The sequence below is a fragment of the Vigna radiata genome, chromosome 11, assembly GCF_000741045.1.
Source record: "Vigna radiata var. radiata cultivar VC1973A chromosome 11, Vradiata_ver6, whole genome shotgun sequence".
In the NCBI taxonomy this organism is placed as follows: Eukaryota; Viridiplantae; Streptophyta; class Magnoliopsida; order Fabales; family Fabaceae; genus Vigna; species Vigna radiata.
Window position 1 is genome coordinate 5,755,094 of NC_028361.1, and position 18,522 is coordinate 5,773,615.

Consider the following 18,522-nt stretch of genomic DNA (forward strand, 5'->3'; position numbering starts at 1 on the left):
AGCCCACTCTTAGTATATGCCAAACTGACCTGTAAATCAAACAAAATATTAAGTTAGTTATCAGATCCATTCAATTTGCCCCATAGATTCTCCACTCAACCCCATCTCTAAGAATCAAATGAATTGTTGGCTCATTTGCAACGTTCTCGAACTGAAGCACGTCCCCCAAATGCCGTCACCGAAATCACTCTCTTCATTTTCCTCAGCGCTGCTTTCTTCACGAAACCAGAGGCCCGTAGATTGAACTATGCAATCTGCTGAGTGAAGAACCAAAACAGATTAAACGGATGTTGCAATTCGTCGACGGATATGAAAAATAGAAATAAAGAGATAGAATGAAAGGTAAAAGGGGAAGGGGAGGTGGAGGGAGCAAAAGGTGGAGGTGCAGAGAGCAACACCCAAGTAGTAGTCTGCCCCCAGAAATCCGAAAAGATTGTGGGCCTAGTAAGGTTGAAAAGATTGTCCAGTAAATACTACATTGTCATAACAAAATAGGGAACAGCTTCCTAAATATCACACTTGGATGACCGACCACTATTAAGAAAGGTTAAATAAAGATCACAGCAGTAAACGTAAATTATATCAATAAAAATGTTTTTTTAACAATTGTTTTTTGACAATATTTTTACAACGTTTAAATGGTGCCTTGTGATTGTCAAAATATTGTTATAAAAAACTGTTAACATTAAATAATTCACTTAACTTTGGGCCAATAGTTGCTTGGGTCTGCCCAAGGTCCATGTGTGAGAAAATCCATTAAAAAAATAGTATAAATATAATGTGCTTCCACAGTAATGAAAGTTGAAGAACAACACTTAATTTGGACGTTGAAATAATTTTCTTGATCGGAAGTAAGTGGATCGAACAAGCAATGTGGAGACGGACGGAAAGCTCTCAAAGGATCGCTCCAGTCCCGACAACTTTTGTGAGAACAGTTAATATATAAACAAATTAATCAAGTTAAATAAAAGCATAATTAACTTAATATAACCATCGGTGAATCTAACTAAGTTCATCTTCACCAGGATAGAACAACGTTGATAACCAAGTAAAATTGGGTAATGTCGTCACCAAATGCTGGCATCTCACAAGATGCTCCAAATTCCTATGCAAAATGTAATGCGTAACATCCCAAAGCCAGAGGACAACACGACAACATCCTATGAACGACACATTTTTTTCATCTACCCACGTACAAGCATGTTGTCATTATCGTCACCAATGCGTCTCATTTCGAAACCATCGTGCTTCTATTCCCTATTCTTCTTCTTTTTTTCCTTGCGTTGGAAGATACCCTTTTGTAGCATTGTCTCAAAGTATCAAACTCGTCTTTTAATCTGTCACTATATCATCACTTCTTACGAGATTCCACTCCAATCTTTCAGTTTCATAAGTTGTTGTTTGAGCGCAATCAAGGTCGGGTAAAAAACATTGTTCACATATGGCTCAGTCACCGTCTTATTATAACCGATTTCCTCAGACTCCAAACTCAACTAAGAAGGGACGTAGTGGCTATGAGCCATCAGACACCGAGACCGAGTGGCAAGAGACTCCACGCCACGAACGAGAAAGAAGAAACTTCACTTTACAACGGAACAAGAGCCCCATGGCACTACACAGGAGGCACCCTTCCAGGGTTGAACATGAAATCTCATCAGCTTCAACAACTTCAGCTCCACGTAGAAGACACAATAGCAAATCACCCTATAAGCTCCGCGTAGCAGAAGATGTTGCTGCTTCATCATCGCCCCTAACAGGTTTGGATACACGCAGAAATATCAGTCCCTTGCCGAGACCTGACCTTGGAAGAACTGTGTCCCCTTTCAGGGAGCAAAGAACCGAGAAGCCACACTACAAGAGATCAGTGACTGCTCCCAGGTTGAGGATTCAAGAGAGCAACCATGGAGGGATAATCAATGACACTGTTCTACAGAAAAGAGAAGATTCTCCTTTCAAATCGCCTTCGGTTGGAAAAATCAACGAAATGATAGCACAGGTGAAGCTATCTAATGATCCCAGAAGTGATTATTCATCAGTGCTTGAAAGCACTGATTCCTTTCAACCCGGTGACCTTTTCTTTTCTCGTGAATGCAATGCCTTGCAAGGGAGGAATTCTTCGTTGCCGAAACGCATCCAACAGAGTGAGTATTTCAGTCCAATGCCAACGGTGAACTCCACGAGAACACCATCTGAAAGCAAAGGAAATAACGGTGATCTTAACATGAATATGAATATTTTGTCTCAATCAACCACGGGTTTGAGTTCTGCTGCCACGAGTAGAAAGGGAAGTGTCGCTGGTAAGACAAGTAGTGTAACAAGCGAGGGTAGTGGAAAGACGACCGCAAGCATGAGGAAATTCACAGCTAACAGAAATAAGAGCCAGAAAGATACATGGTTTGCTTGCATGAGAACAGGTAACTGTAGAACCACTAGAAAATCTCCTGAACGTCGACCCATTGACGAATCTTCTTACATCGAGAGAGCAGTGGTAGTGGAAAGCCTCCCACAATTCTTGGCAGATAAGCACCAACCTGCTTCACTTGATGGCTTCATTTGCAACAGACAAGAAGCTCAACTTCTGAAGGAATTGGTATGTTTCCAAATGTTCTCATATGCCTTCCACTCTGTCCTTAATTGTTTTCGTGCCTCACAAAATTTTCTAATGTACTCAACTTCCTATGTCAAGTCAAAACATCTCAGTTTCCATGTGAACAAAGCTTAGACAGAGTTTAAAAAGTGCTCTTTTCTTTCTGTTGATATTCTTGAATTAGAATTGGAAATTTGTTAAGTAACTTAAGCTAACTTGCAGTACAGATTTTCAATACGCATATTACTTTATTGGTGTGAAATTTTAGTTCTGATTGAAGAATAATAACAAAAACACCTGAAGAATTGCATAGTTTAGTCCTTTTCTTATACTGCACTTGTAAATTTTATAACTATGACTCAAGCTATCTTACTTTTCAGGTGTCTCATGGCTCTTGCCCTCATATTTTGCTCAAAGGACCCTCTGGTTCCGGGAAAAGAGAGCTAGCAATGGCTCTTCTTAGAGAAATATATGGGGATGCATGTTATAATGTATGTTTCTTCCCATAATTTTCCTTTGACGTGTTGTGTTTCTAACCTGACTTTATTAGACCCTTTTGCAGCTGTCTCATGATTTAAGACACTTCCCTGTTCAGGTAGAGATTTCTCGCTTTCCTACCTTAGCTTTTGATATGTGATAGGTACAAACAAAAAAAAAAAAAAAAAAAAACCGTTCATGAGTATTATTTCAAAAAGTAGCATCTCCTATCCCTTAATTAAGTCACAGTATTTTCACCAAATTGACAGGACCAAAGGCTTAAGAAAGTCTCTGTACCCATAACATCCAGTCCTCATCACATGGAGCTTGATGTAAATTCAGAACCAAATGCTAAATATGCTTTAATGGGATTGATCAAAGAAATAAGCAATATATATGCTATTGCCCCTGAAGTAAGCAATATTAATTTCAAGTCAGATTTTAAAGGTTAGTAGCTTAATTACTTGTTTATCTAGCTTCCTAGATAGATTTATCCTTTATGTGAGTCTAGTTAATGTGGCTGGTTTCTCTGGATTTCAGTAATAGTTCTTTATGATGTCCACAAAGCTGTAGATAACATTCAGCACATTATCAAATGGATAGTAGACCGCTATTCTGATATATGCAAATTAGTACTCTGCTGTGAAGATGATGCAGACATCATTGAAGCTGTGAAAAATCGGTTCAAAACTGTACAAGTTGATGCTCCTCAAACTCACCAAGTAAGAATAAATTTTGGAATATGTAAAAGTTAACATCGATCTACAACATATCAAATCATGGATTTTTTTTTTTTCCCACTTCTATGTGTACTTATTTCCTTGATCATTTATTTTGTTGTCTTAATTCCAATTTTGGAAAAGATCAAACTTTCCTTCGATTAATGTTAATGATCGTATAACTTCTGAGAAGGAACTAACTTAATGTCAACAAAAGCATAATCAATTAACACTCATGAACCTTCAACTATACAGATTGTTGAGGTTCTTATGCAGATAGCAAAGAATGAGAAATTTGATCTGTCCATGAACTTTGCTGCGAAGATTGCTACAAAATCTAAGCAGAACCTCAGAAAAGCAATCATGGCTCTGGAAGCATGCAAAGCACACAAGTAAGAGCTTCCGACAGGAAACATTTACTTTAACATTCCTAGAAAATTGTCTCCATAGACTAAATAGGGTACTATGATGGACAGCTATCCATTTTCAGAAGAACAACCAATTTCAGTTGTATGGGAGGAGATCGTAATAGAAGTTGCCACAGAGATCCTAGCTGATCCATCATATTCACGGCAAGAAATTTCTTTATCTTATGTTCTAAAATACAGAATTAGAAGCTAATAGCTTCTTATTATCCGGGTTTGGAATAAGACTCACATGCTTTACTTCTATTCTAAGTAACAGCTTGAAAATTGTCAATCTGATTATGGTTTAAGTTTTTAATGTAAATTTTGTTATGGTTTTATCAGCTTACTCTCAATTCGAGGGAAATTTCAAATGCTTCTCTTGGATTTTGTCCAGCCGAAATTGGTTCTCCTGGTAACGAATAAGAGTCCATAAATAATTTATTCAACTCATCAAAATAGTAGTGCATAAAGTACGTTCTGTTCAAACATGCAGAAACTCGTAGAACATCTCCTAAAAAGAATTGATGGCAGCTTAAAGAGGGAGCTATATTACTGGCATGCCTATTATGTGAGTTTCTCCCTCCATAGTTTATCTGAAGGTGATGGTGAATTGTAAAACAGAACTTGACACATATTTAACATACCTCTGTGCTACTTACCCTTTTCAATTTAATTCTAGACAATCTCTTCCACCCTTTCATGTTTGTTTATGGGAAATTAGTAACCAAAGTCTATAATGAACAGGACAGAAGACTCCCACCAGGAATAACAGCTTTACTAAAGTTAGAAGGTAAGGCAAAATCACCCTTCTAATTGCATTTAAGCTAACCGTATAGACTGCCTTGCAAAAGTAACATTATAACTATGGGATATTAATGCGAAATGTTACATATGTAATACAATGATTCACACAACTGAATGATAATATTTCTGTTTTGGGTATAATATTGTTGACTAATTTGCTCTTCTCTGCAGAATTTGTGGCTAAGTTCATGAGCATGTGCAGAAAAAACTCTGGCAATCGGCAATATGTGTAGGTTAACATGGATAAAATTACAGGATGAATTCTCACTCAGAAAATTAAGAATGTCAATATCATACCAACAGCACTGATAACGTCTTGGTTGAAGAATGTGATTCCTTTTGTCCCCTGTCAAAAGAAAAATATTTGAGTAGATATCAGAAAGGAAATTACTTAAATAAGAGTCTGTTTCTTCTCTTATATTCAGAAATGTGGAACTAATTGTCCACATTTTTAGCAAAAGTCTACCACTTTATGCAGAGTAATATACATAACTTTAATCCATCAGCTACTTCTGTTGGTAAGATGTTTGAATAAAACTCATCAGTAAAATGCATGCACGCAATATTTTATAATCTCTTCTTAATTATTATAAGATACTTCTAACTTAATTAGAGTTATTAGGACCGGATTAATAGTTATTAAAGTTGGAGAATGTTATATTTATTTTTTCCTAAATTAACTTATTACTCTACCAAATTTAACAATTTGTATTTCAATATATTATATATTTTTACATCATTTAACATTAAAAATAATTTAAATACATTTTTTTTTCTCTTGAGATGTCTTTTAAAAATAAAATAATAATAAAATTCTAATTCAAATAAGCTAATTAACCTGGGTATGTTATTTTAAAATTTGAAACAGTCAAAATTAACTATATATACCAGATAAAATGTAATGTTAATTTGGTATGTAATTTGAAAATTAATATGGAAGTATTAAAATTTTAGATTATAGTTTTCATAATATGTTACCTTTGTTAATTCGCAACTCGATCATTTGGGTAGGATCTTTTAATAAAAATTATCAATTAAAATTCAGCTAAAAAGTTTTAGCATACCTCATAATAACACTCAGATGTGTGAAACACTATAATTGAAGGTGGGGCAATGTAATCCTAATGCATATTTGTTAGACGTGTATCTTTCATTAAAGCATCTCAACGTGGCTACTTTTTTTGGAACTTGTCACAATTGAATTACTTGTATTGTACTTTCAATTTTTCTTTGTCTTAGACGAATATCAAGATTCCTTTCTCAATTTAAATAGTCAAATTAAAAGTTACATATGCCTTTTAGCCTTTTATTTGAAAGACATAAAATATTTATAAGTTTGAAAAATATTAATGAATTAACGAATACTTTTTACAAGTGGTAACTCATGATTTAATTACACTTTTAAATTTATTATTTTATAGTAATAAATTCTTACTAAAATCAGTTTAATACTTAATAACTATATTATTATTATTATTGAAAATAAATATATTTATGATTGTCAGTCAAATTGTTTCCAATGAAAAAAAAAACATACATGATTATACGTAACAAAACAGTCTTTAAAAATAAGATTGAATTGCTTTGTATAGGTTAAGAAAAAAAAAAGATTAGATTTAGTCTCTAACTGGCTATGGGTAGACAACATATGCGTTTTCTTTATTTTGGTAGAGGGAGGTTTTGCTGACTCTCGTACACGTATTTTTAGATCACTATTGTCTTTATTTATATTTGATCACTTTTTAACTTTTTAGTCTGATTTAAATTTCTAGTTTGATAATCTGAAATTTGTATTTATTTAATTTATAAATTAAATAAATTTAATAGTCTTATAATATATTTACACACATGACTTAATTATCAATAATTTGATTTAAAAATATTTTTTTTAGCAGGCAGCACAGAGGAAAAGAAAAAGATCCTTATGATAGTTTTGCAGCAGCCAGCGGTGAGCACAGACAAGACCATGCTGTGACCTTGTCTGAAATCGAAATATTCTGTTATAATCCGTAGCCGTCTGATGAAAGCCCACTTTAATCATACGACACAGATTCACTCCATGACTGGCTGCTGAACCGTGTGATAGATAGATACATCACCTGTTATATTCTTCCATTGTTTCATACTTCACCCACCACCTCCCTGTCTCTCTCGATATCTGTCTCTGTCTCTGTCTGTCTCACAAGTTCCTTAACCCTTTGGACCCCAATAAGGCAAAAGGTTAACTCTGCTGCAATTTCTCTTCTTTCCTTTTTATGATTCGCTCCTTATGCTTTGTTTCGTCCTCCTTTTTTGTTATACTCCTGCTTTTGCTTCATGATCTAATGCAACATATGTAGACCTGAAAAAAAGTAATCACCATTTTGCAAATAATGCTATTTTTTGAGGTCCCGGGGTCTCTTTTAACCTGATGCTATATTAGTTAGCTACGTCTATTGAATCGGTTTTTCGTGTGACTAAATACCTCGTACATACAGATTCCTAGATCTTTTGGAATCGATCTTGTTAAGAAATGAGGTGGATTCTTCTGATTGTTGTTTTGATTGAAATGATTCGGACTAATAGTGTCTTCTTTGTGCCTCTGTGTGTGTGATGGTTTTGATGATGATGTAGTTAAGTCGATATGGCTCACCATGAAGATTCAAGTGCATGGAATTCGGATTTACCTCACCCAAAGCTCAATGAAAGAATACTTTCTTCTCTGTCACGGAGAACTGTTGCTGCTCACCCCTGGCACGACTTAGAGATTGGTACACAAACTTCTTACGATTTTTTGGGGGGTCGCTTTTAATTATAGTGAATTTTGTTTTTTTTTTTTGGAAAAAAAAATCTGTTTTATTTGTTTTCTCCTAGTAATAGAGCAAATTATTGTGATTCAAGAGTTCCTCTTCAAAAAAAAATTATTTGGACTGAAACTTGTTTTTCTACATGCAGGACCAGGAGCTCCGTCAGTTTTCAACTGTGTAAGCTGTTACTGTTTTGTAACTTTTCGCAAATCTTAGAAAAAAAAAAGAAAGTCCTTTTCGGGACGCATCTTGCAACATCGTGTTCATCTGAGTTTTGGGGTTTGTTTTAATTTCTTTCTGGCAATCATTCAAATATTACAGATTTGGTGAATGCAGCTAGAAAGAAAAAAAAGTGCTTTAGCTTTAACAAGGATACGATGCTAACGAAATTAGAACTTAGAATCTTACATTTTTCCTCCATAGATTGTTTCATTGAACTATTGTTTCCCAACGATTTTTCTCAGAGAAATAAATCAATTCCCATGGCAGGTGGTTGAAATTGGCAAAGGCAGTAAGGTCAAGTATGAGTTGGACAAGAAAAGTGGACTTATAAAGGTGTGGTTTCGATTTTCTTAGTTTCATTCCCTTTCTTCCATTCCATAGGCTTTGATGTGTTTGAAAAAGATGAAAGACTTTCTTCTAATGGGGTAGCATTATCATCTATCATTGCTGCCTGTCTGTACTGAAGCATAAATAACACACTAACGAAAGAGCTGAACAACTTAGGTTGATCGGGTTCTTTACTCATCTGTTGTCTACCCGCACAACTATGGTTTTATCCCAAGAACCATTTGTGAAGACAGTGATCCCATGGACGTGCTGGTTCTGATGCAGGTATGCTTAAATTTTATTTGTTCCTGATACTTCGCAGAATGTCCGTTTCTGGCCAAAATATCAACTGTATTAAAATTTGGACTTTTGTTCTGAGAAGGAGCCCGTGCTTCCTGGTACCTTCCTTCGTGCTCGCGCTATAGGACTAATGCCCATGATTGACCAGGTAAAAGTTGTCTCGTCCTTGCTTTCTGTTTTTCACTAAGATTTGCATTGGACAATAAAATAGAAGTGAGAGCGTCTATTCTGGGAAAAAAATGCTATATTAGTTAATTATTTGCTTCCCTGCAAATACTAGTGTGTTGAACATCAAAGTCTGTTGAAATGATAAACAAACCCACGCCCTACCATGTAGTTGGTGTGACAGGTGAAATTTGTTACCGTTAACCTTTCGAACCGTAGTCCATTTTGAGCTGGGAGTGTCAGATTGAGAAGGAGGTTCGTTCCTTGGGAGCAACGAAATAAAATTGTAGGTTGCAAGGAACATTGTTAAATTTATGTCAACGAGAGTGTGGGGAACAGCAATTTTTGTTCACTTTATAATTTTCTTGCCTCTGGAGATCACACAATTTGAATAGTTTTGTCACCAATTAGTAGAACATTGGAGAAATTTTGTGTCATTATTATTTGTACTACAGGGTGAGAGGGATGACAAGATCATAGCAGTTTGTGCTGATGACCCTGAGTTCCGTCATTACACGGACATCAAGGAGCTTCCTCCACATCGGTTAGCTGAAATCAGAAGATTCTTTGAGGAGTGTATCCTGATATTTGCACTTGTACATTAAACCAGTAACCACACGCATCTCAATACGTGGTTATTGACGATTAATTTTTCTCTTATAATAGAGCCTAAAGAAGATTAAGCTAATATAAGAACTTGTTACTAGCAGATTTTCTATCTTGTCACTCTTGCAAGGAGTGTCTAATGGCTAATAACTGAACACACTAACACTAAATCTTCCATAGTTTTTTGGATCAGTGTTAAGTGATTTTCTTCTAACGATGCCACATCCCCTAGTTTTCTGCGAGTATCCTTAACTTGCCACACTAGACAAGAAAAATGAAAACAAAAAGGTTGACGTTGAGGACTTTCTACCAGCTGAAGCTGCCGTTGATGCCATCAAATACTCCATGTGAGATACTTTCCTTGCTGGACTCAAATTTTGAATCTATTTGGGATATCTGACACTAATCTTGAATGCTTAATTTTATTTTTTAAAATGGGTGTTTCCTTTTGCAGGGACTTGTATGCTGCTTATATAGTTGAAAGCTTGAGGCACTAACTTCTTTAGAAACTCCACCCAATTTCAGTGACCTCTAATCAATTGTGTCAGATTTGAATACAACTTCATAAACATTGTGATTTCCGTTCCATAGTGTTATGGCACTTATGCTGCTCGGCTCTAGACACAACAGTGCCCAGTACTCCTGCTTTGAGATGCGTTTGTAGTGCCATCAAATAATGAACTTGATTCAAATATCGAAGCCCCTATTCCTGAAAGCTATCTGTCAATTAACCCACGATGAGTTTTTGGCTAAGCAAATTCCTAATTTTAGTTCATGTTTGATTTTACTTTTTCTATCGAAGCTACAAATAATGGTTTCTGCGTTTTCTCTTTAAATTTGACAGAAAAATATGGGCTTGCGTTGTATGCGGGTCTCCAAAAACACGCATACTGGTTTGAGAAGGTTAATTTTCAAAAAAACAAAAATCTGAAGATAGTATATTCTGACGTGTAAAAATGTGTATGCTTTTGAAACTTTGACGAAATTCATTTTACAATCAGCATTTTCATGATGGCCAAGTTAAAAGAAACGCCTACTTTATACCAAATTAGTTTTACCACAATTAATTTTAAGATTCCATTGCTCTATCCAAATGAGATTTTCTTAGATTCCAATTTTTTTACACTCAAATGTGTTTTTACTGATTTTTTAAATATATTAAATTTGAAGATTTTTAATTGAGGACTTATAAGATTTTTTTAATTTATAAGACACTTAAAATTTTATATTTTTTAATTTAGTATATATTATTTAATGTTTTGGGGGAATATGATTTTTATGTTTTTTTGTCGTCTGATAATATGATTTTGTATTGATAATATATAAATTTATGAGAGTCTAAAACCTAATTAAATCATTACAAATACTTAAATTTATGAAATATTTAAAACTTAATTAAATCACTAAAAAAACTCAAATTTACAAATAAATTAAAACTTACTTGAGTTTTTTTTTTAATTAAGTGAACTCAATCACAAAATCATTTACTAAATTTTAACATTTAAATATTTTACAACTTCTTACAGAGTTGTTTTTTATTTTAATATGGTCTTATAACAATTATTTTATGAAGTTTCAAATTTCAAATAGGACCCAGTTCCCTAAGTTTCATTCAAAGAGAGAAGAATCATGTTTAAAAGTTCATGTTAATGTTAAGTATAATTATTTCTTTTAATAGAACTATTTGTTAAATAGATCTCTATACATTATAGTTAATGTAAGTTGTGAAATAGGTTCTATACTTCAAGAAAAAAAATTAGTAGCGCTAATTAATATTAACTTAAGAATTCATTTTTCTATTATTCAAGAAAAAAAAGTAGTAGTGCTCACTGTTTAGTAAATAATTTTTAAAATAAAAAAATCTCACTGATCGATATTTACATTTTCTTAAAACACAACAGTACAGTATTAATTTCAAACAAGGTGAACAGAAAATATGGTTGTAAGAAGGTGAATCTCTCTTTTTTTGTGGTTGAAAAGGTAAATGAAATTTCTAAATCTATGGAAATGGCTTTTAATTTATTTATTTGGTCTGTACAAAATTGATGTAAATAGTGAAAATGTTTTCCAGAAATTAGAGGTGTGAGTGAAGAGAGAACAGAAGAGAAAGAAAGAGAGAGAAGAGAAGATCGGAGCAGCAGTGAGGCGGCAGTACCCGAACCACTAGTAATAGCAGAATGGGAACCTTAGGCAGAGCTTTCTACGCCGTCGGATTTTGGATCCGAGAGACAGGCCAAGCCATCGATCGCCTTGGCTCTCGCCTCCAAGGCAACTACCTCTTCCAAGAACAGCGTATGATTTCCTTCAATTTTTCATTTTCATTTCCATTTAATCAGGGTTTCATTTCAATCTTCAATGTTTCTTATTTCGATTTCAAATTTACAGTCTCTAGACATCGACCTCTGATGAATCTCTTCGACAAATATCCCTCCGTTCACAAGGATGCGTTTGTGGCCCCCAGTGCCTCCCTCCTCGGCGATGTTCACGTTGGCCCAGCTTCCTCCATTTGGTATGGATGTGTTCTCAGAGGTAAACCCTACCGCCATAACGCTGTTTCCAAATTTTGTTTTCAGTGATTAGGGTTTGTTTACTTCGTCTGAGATTAGCCTTCCTGGGAACGTATAGGTTTACAAATGAATGTCTATTTTACACTTGTTTGATACAACTACAAGAATGGGAAACCGTTTTAAGTGATTTTGGGTTCTCCTTCAATTGCTGGAATCGTAATGTTCAGAGACTCCGCCTCACGGGCACACTATCAGTATTTGTAGTTGTCTGAAATGCATGTGTTAGGAAGAAGTGTGGCTGGTGAGAAATTGGTAATTTTCTTGCTTAACGGAAATGTTAATTTTTGCAAGGCTTCTACTGAAGTGAGCTTTTTCCTTCAAATAGTCTCTTCTAATAAAACTTTTCTGTTCTTACAAGAAATAATAAATGTCATAGACTTCTCTCGTAAGTTAAAAATCAGCTCGTGCACAAGTTAAATAAGGTTTTTGGAAAGCTAATTTGAGGGATTTTAATAAATTAGTTTATGTAAATGTTAGTTTTAGCTTATGGATAGGCTTCTTTCATTTTTTTTTTTCTTTTTCTATAAGCACCAATTGAGAAATTATTCAAACTAGACCAAAATGTGTAAGTGTATCTCTATTATATCCGAACACTCACCTTCAATCACGGAATTTCAAATTCATTTCTTGCCAAGGGTATGCTTGGATCCAAGTTTGTGTGGTAAACATGATTCCAATCCAAGTTTTAGACTCCAGTCTAATTGATTTCCTTAGCAATAGCTTTTGCATCAACACTAATGTGAGTCATCATGTCTGTCCCATGTATACCTTTGAAGCTTGTGGTTCCAAATTCTTGGCGTCAACATTCATTTATAGTTTACAATAACCTGAAGACCAGAAAGGTGACGTGACGTCCCTTCAGTTCCACAATGTCATACTATAAGACAAAGATAATAATGATAAATTTGAAGTGACGAATGAGACACGTGCAGATCACACCCAAAGATGGCTAAAATTGCTGAACTTGAACCTTAGTTTTTTTTTTTCACTAAATATTTTTTCTTATATCAATATTTTTAACACTAACATGATAACAGAAAAAAAATAGTTGAAGATTACTTTACTTAGTTCCGTTTCCTGTCAATGTTGTCACATTTGTTGTAGGTCAAACTTGTGTTGCATTATGAATTACTTATATTATTTGTATCTTGTTATATTAATTCATTTTCTAAGACCTCATCTTATGCATTTTATTTCAAATTAAGGAATTGCAATACTAAAGACGCCTACATAATAATGTGTATGTGTATGCACCTTAAAACTTATTTTGGGCGATCACTTGTCTAAAATCAAATTTTATTTTCCCAGCTGTATTCTGTATCTTTAATCTAAACCAAAAATCACATTACTCCAAACTCACATTTACTCAGAATTACTTTAATAAATCATGTTTAAAAATTAATTATCAAAAGCATATCCAATCACGCATTAAGTTACTATGCATTTCCTTTTGCTTTCTGAGTAAGATAGTGTGGACCAGACGTTTGTGTCCTCATTCACTTTTCATTGCTTCAACTCACATTCCAATGGAATGTGAAAGGCAACTGTTGTACCTCTGTGTTTGCTATGCTATATGCATGTACTCGTAATCATTTGCAGGCATATTGCATACTTAATATATCAGGGAGTTGAGTACTGATGTTTCCCAGTTTCCTCATTCCTATATTTGTGCTTCTCTCCCTGTTTTATACCTCTGACTGAACATTATGCTTTGTGTGAAGGTGATGTTAACGGCATAGTTATTGGATCTGGAACGAATATACAAGACAATTCTCTTGTTCATGTTGCCAAGTCTAATTTAACTGGAAAAGTCTTACCAACAATCATTGGAGATAATGTTACTGTAGGTGAGTGAATGTGATGAAATTATTTTGTGAATGACTTAAGCATTGTTTGAGTGTGAACTCTATATAAAGTTTTGATACTGTGATTTTAGGTCACAGTGCTGTGTTACAAGGATGTACCGTTGAGGATGAGGCATTTATTGGCATGGGTGCAACCTTGCTTGATGGTGTGTATGTGGAGAAACATGCCATGGTTGCTGCTGGAGCCCTTGTTAGGCAGAATACGAGGATCCCTTATGGAGAGGTTTGTATGAACCTTCTGTTTTCCTTTGGAGAGAATGGGAATGTGCTTCGTTCTGCTCTCTCTGTCTTTTGAATATTTAAACTAAATGAAGTTACACGTGTTATGATTTCTTGGAGTTATCAATGGAAGTTGTCTAACCACTCAGGCCTAAATTTAAATGGATCCTTCAAAAGGTCTTCATGTTTTTATTTATATCAGGCATGAGATTGTCTTTGTATCTCTAAACTGAAAGACTGCTTTTAATTGCAGGTTTGGGGAGGTAATCCAGCAAAGTTCCTGAGGAAGCTCACAGAAGATGAAATGGCCTTCTTCTCACAATCTGCCTTAAATTATTCCAATTTGGCTCAGGCTCATGCTGCTGAAAATGCAAAAGAACTTGAGGAGACCGAATTTGTAAAAGTTCTTCACAAGAAATTCGCTCCTCGTGGTGAGGAATATGATTCAATACTAGATGGTGGTCAAGAAACGCCCGCAAAGCTTAACCTTCAGGATAATGTTTTGCTAGACAAAGCTCCCAAGGCTTAATTTCTTTCTTTTTTTTTCTAGTATCTTTTATGTTCGATTTTCCGGAGAATGGCTGTTTTCGTTTCCTATAAGTTTGGAGAGCTTGCTGTTATCTCAAATGTCAACACATGCTGCACGTGACTTTATTCATCTCTGTGCTTAATAAGAAGCCTTACTTTTTGTTTCTGGATAATGATCGCAATTCAACACTTTGGTAATAGTTTTACTGTCATCCATGGACAGTCTGCAGTTTCCTGCACTGTAGTTGGGAATGTACTTTAAAATAAAGATATTAGTTCAGATATGCCTGATGAACCAGTACTTTCATGGATTATTATATATTTTTTTTCTGTCGCATGCTATGCATTTCATTATAAATTATTTATGTATTTAAATTATTTATAAAATCAAATATAATAATTTAAACATACTGATATCTAATATAAAAATGAATTTAATTTATTTTAGTTTTACAAAGCGAAAATTGATATAATTTATTTAAGATTTTTTATTTTATATTCAGAATACAGATTTATATAATAAATTTTTAAAATTTATTATATTTATTGTGTTAAAGTTGTGTCAATTAAAAGAATGAGATAAAAATACACCGTTTAGACAAGCTGCAGCTGTTTTTATTTTGTAATGACAAATTCACCCATGCAACTAAAAGTTTTAAAAAAATAATAAAATTTTCCGTTGCCGGGAATCGAACCCGGGTCTCCTGGGTGAAAGCCAGATATCCTAACCGCTGGACGACAACGGAATAATTGGTAGTATTTGCTGAAAGACCAAAGTATATATTATGTCTCTCGCTTCAATGCTCTCTAAGAATGACTTGATAATATTTAATTAATAAATGTCACAAAATTACTCAAAATAACATCAGCAATAGTATAATTCTAATTATTCCACGTTAAAGTAAGTATAACTATTTCTTTTTCGTTTGTTTAACTAAATAAAATTATAATATTTTTATTATAAAATAAAATATTTACTATGTATTCTATTTTTATATTTAATAGATTTTTTATTTTCTTAAAAATTTAAATTTATTATAAAAAAATAGCGCAAAAAACACGTGCGATTGTCGCATAATGTCTATACGCATGTTTTAATATTTATAATATTATATTAGTAGGTTATGATATTTTAATATTGTTAGATTAATATATAAAGTAAGTTTATATTTATTTAGTTATATTTATCCCAAATTTATGTATTTAAATTTTAAAAGTAGTAATTACAAGAATTAAATTGAAAAACAAAAATAAATATAATTATAGATATAGTTATAGACAAAATAAATTTTAGTTATTAAAATAAAAAGTATTATAAGTAATATTGTGTAAATAATTTTTTTATCATGTGAAATTATTTAAATTTAAAAAATTAATAATTAAAATGATAAAAGTATAGATTATTATTTTATAATGAATGATTATTTAAATTTAAAAATAGTTATTAAAATGATAAAACTTAAAATATCTTTTATTATGCATAATTATTTAAATTTTAAAAATAATAATTAAAAGGTAAAATAGAAAAAACAAAACAAAACATTAAATAGGTGTATTTTCTTTTTAATATAAGTATAGATTATATTTTATTAGCCATATGAAACAATTTTATTGAGACAAGTAATTTTTTTTTTATTATTATGAATGAACATATGACTAGGGTGGACAGATGAAATACATTCTACTCTACTACTAAAAATTGTACTGAACTAAAAACTAGTTTATTTAAACTGAACTTACTGTATTGTACTAAATTACAATATAAACTGAACTGAACTACTAACTATACTAATTTTAAACTGATTGTACTAATTTTTAAACTAAATAGTATAATAATACATGTTCTTTTTAATTGAAATTTATTTTAATATTTATCTTACATTATTCATAAGTGTCTAATAAATTGATTTTTTAATTATTTGATATTATTATTTTCTATTTTATTTATATTTCTTTTATTATTAAAAATTATTTTATTTTTTATTTAATTATTTTATTTTATTGATAAAAAATATAAAAAAATAATGTCATACACTAACACAATAAATATATATATATATATATAATATATAACTTAAAAAATATAAAAATATAAATTACGTTTTTTATTTATATACGTTTATTGATAAAAAAAATATAAATTTTATAATAAAAGAATTTTGTCTTAAAAAATTAATTATTATTTTTTTCATGTGAACTGTTTCTTTTATTAATATTTTATTATTAAATATTATTTTTTCGGTAAGACATAGCAGTTGAATAGTAACTAGAAAAGAGGAAAGAGTAGATACAATTAACTGAACTGAAACAGTTAATGAGTTCAGTTTTTAAAAACTGAACTATAAAATAATATACTGAACTTTTAGTAGCAGTATATAAATTTCTTTTAATATAATATATACGGATAACTATAATACAGTACCAATCAATTATTTTTATCCAACCCTATTCCTAACTAGAAATCACATGCCAATTACAAGGAAAATTAAATATGTAATATTTGAATTGGTTATTTGTCATGAAATATATTTTTTTCGTTTAAAATGTTATTTTAATAAATCCATTCTTTGTAACGTGATGAAATATTTACTAATGTTGGAGATGATTAATCTTATAATCCAACTCAATTGACTATCTTTAATAAATTTTTATTTTTAGGTTAATTCTTTAATCATCAAATTTTAGCTTAAAATATTAACTTAGTTAAAACTTTTAAATAAATATAATGTTATTCTTTTCGTCCTGTTAGTGAAATCATATATCCAAATAAAATTTGAATAATCTTAAATTTAGATTTTTTTTTAAATTAAAAGAAAAAAGATTATTTATGTTTTGAATTGAATTATTAAATTAAGAATGAGCTGAATTTTTTTATATTTAAATTAATGAACCAACTCGACTACTTACTGAGAATTAAATTTTAGTAAATCAAATTCTTATTCAACTAGGTCAATTTTTGACCTATACTAAAATTTGTAATTTTTTTTTTAAATTCAATCTAGTTCCGTAATGGATGAGATTAAGATTTAATCAATTTTAATAATTATACGATATATATATATATATATATATATATATATATATATATATATATATATATATATATATTTTTAAAACTTTGAAATAAACTATTAAATACAATTTTCACACAATTCTACATATATATGATGAGTATAACTATTTATTAGATAATATCTATTTAAATTTTACATACTAAAATATGAAGAATATTCATTAATAAAAATATTTATATTATAATTTAATATGGATATGTTTTATTCTTTATAATTTTTTAAGATAAAATTATTATTATTTTTAAATAATAGTATTCCATAAAATGAGATTAAATCGTATTTTTTAATTTTACTTTATTAAATAACTAAGCAATGAAATATCATAAAATGAAGAGTAGTATAGAAAAAAATTAAGTAATTTATATAATATCATTTAATGATGAAGTAATCATAAGAAAATAATAATAATACTTTAAATGTAAATCAGGATAAAATATAAATTACTTCACTAAAAACATGTGATGAATAAAATGATTAAAAAACCAAGAATTGAGATAGTTATAAACAAAATAAACATAATAAGAAAGTAACTTTTATAATATATTTTTTTCTTATACTATAATAGATAGAGAAAAAAAAATAACACTTTAAACATAAGTCATAGATAAAAATTAAAAATATCAAATGACTAAAACATTAATAACGAAGATTCTTGTTAACAAAATAAATGTGAATAAGAAACTAACTTTTTTAATATTTTTTATATTATAAAAAATAATAAATAGATATGAAAAGACGGCAATAAATAGAACGTTTATTTTTTATTTTTAGTTTAGAAAGGTGAGAATATATCCAACAAAGTGTTAACGGTGCGTGACTTAATAGTAAATATGAAGTGGCCAACACAAGGTCCCATTCCATTGCACCTT

At 31.4% G+C, this 18,522-nt stretch overlaps 3 protein-coding genes and 1 non-coding gene across 5 annotated transcripts; 3 read left to right on the plus strand and 1 right to left on the minus strand.

Moving 5' to 3' along the window:
* Window positions 1-1,071: 1,071 nt before the first annotated feature.
* LOC106776657 lies at window positions 1,072-5,227 on the plus strand. The gene is made up of 10 exons (XM_022775659.1): window positions 1,072-2,590; window positions 2,968-3,078; window positions 3,334-3,511; window positions 3,605-3,786; window positions 4,039-4,175; window positions 4,260-4,355; window positions 4,533-4,602; window positions 4,684-4,758; window positions 4,935-4,980; window positions 5,166-5,227. Exons 1-10 carry the CDS (start codon window positions 1,442-1,444, stop codon window positions 5,225-5,227), a joined length of 2,106 nt encoding a protein of 701 aa, XP_022631380.1. The 5' UTR covers window positions 1,072-1,441.
* A 1,819-nt stretch (window positions 5,228-7,046) lies between these two features.
* Window positions 7,047-10,187, plus strand: LOC106778070 (soluble inorganic pyrophosphatase 1). 2 transcript variants are annotated; one of them, XM_014665960.2, is made up of 9 exons: window positions 7,047-7,214; window positions 7,608-7,744; window positions 7,929-7,957; window positions 8,270-8,335; window positions 8,507-8,614; window positions 8,712-8,777; window positions 9,250-9,370; window positions 9,666-9,747; window positions 9,855-10,187. In XM_014665960.2, exons 2-9 carry the CDS (start codon window positions 7,618-7,620, stop codon window positions 9,895-9,897), a joined length of 642 nt encoding a protein of 213 aa, XP_014521446.1. In that variant the 5' UTR covers window positions 7,047-7,214; window positions 7,608-7,617; the 3' UTR covers window positions 9,898-10,187. The 2 variants fall into 2 exon arrangements, with proteins under 2 accessions (XP_014521446.1, XP_014521447.1); XM_014665961.2 differs by lacking the exon at window positions 7,047-7,214 and adding an exon at window positions 7,231-7,345.
* Window positions 10,188-11,471: 1,284 nt separating this feature from the next.
* Window positions 11,472-14,874, plus strand: LOC106778103 (gamma carbonic anhydrase 1, mitochondrial). Its single transcript, XM_014666017.2, has 5 exons — window positions 11,472-11,692; window positions 11,786-11,929; window positions 13,689-13,814; window positions 13,904-14,055; window positions 14,305-14,874. Exons 1-5 carry the CDS (start codon window positions 11,578-11,580, stop codon window positions 14,578-14,580), a joined length of 813 nt encoding a protein of 270 aa, XP_014521503.1. The 5' UTR covers window positions 11,472-11,577; the 3' UTR covers window positions 14,581-14,874.
* A 379-nt stretch (window positions 14,875-15,253) lies between these two features.
* TRNAE-UUC lies at window positions 15,254-15,325 on the minus strand. The gene has a single exon. It is a non-coding gene; the product is annotated as a tRNA-Glu (tRNA).
* Window positions 15,326-18,522: the final 3,197 nt, after the last annotated feature.

What these genes read in the sequence shown, in the direction of transcription:
- LOC106776657 (XM_022775659.1), top strand. Translation starts at nt 1,442, where the DNA reads ATGGCTCAGTCACCGTCTTATTATAACCGATTTCCTCAGACTCCAAAC. An exon ending in ATGCTCCTCAAACTCACCAA is followed by an intron (nt 3,787 to 4,038) that starts GTAAGAATAAAT and finishes TCAACTATACAG; the next exon opens with ATTGTTGAGGTTCTTATGCA. An exon ending in AGCCGAAATTGGTTCTCCTG is followed by an intron (nt 4,603 to 4,683) that starts GTAACGAATAAG and finishes TCAAACATGCAG; the next exon opens with AAACTCGTAGAACATCTCCT.
- LOC106778070 (XM_014665960.2), top strand. Translation starts at nt 7,618, where the DNA reads ATGGCTCACCATGAAGATTCAAGTGCATGGAATTCGGATTTACCTCAC. An exon ending in CAGAAGATTCTTTGAGGAGT is followed by an intron (nt 9,371 to 9,665) that starts GTATCCTGATAT and finishes TTGCCACACTAG; the next exon opens with ACAAGAAAAATGAAAACAAA. An exon ending in GATGCCATCAAATACTCCAT is followed by an intron (nt 9,748 to 9,854) that starts GTGAGATACTTT and finishes TTCCTTTTGCAG; the next exon opens with GGACTTGTATGCTGCTTATA.
- LOC106778103 (XM_014666017.2), top strand. Translation starts at nt 11,578, where the DNA reads ATGGGAACCTTAGGCAGAGCTTTCTACGCCGTCGGATTTTGGATCCGA. An exon ending in CTACCTCTTCCAAGAACAGC is followed by an intron (nt 11,693 to 11,785) that starts GTATGATTTCCT and finishes TCAAATTTACAG; the next exon opens with TCTCTAGACATCGACCTCTG. An exon ending in CGAGGATCCCTTATGGAGAG is followed by an intron (nt 14,056 to 14,304) that starts GTTTGTATGAAC and finishes TTTTAATTGCAG; the next exon opens with GTTTGGGGAGGTAATCCAGC.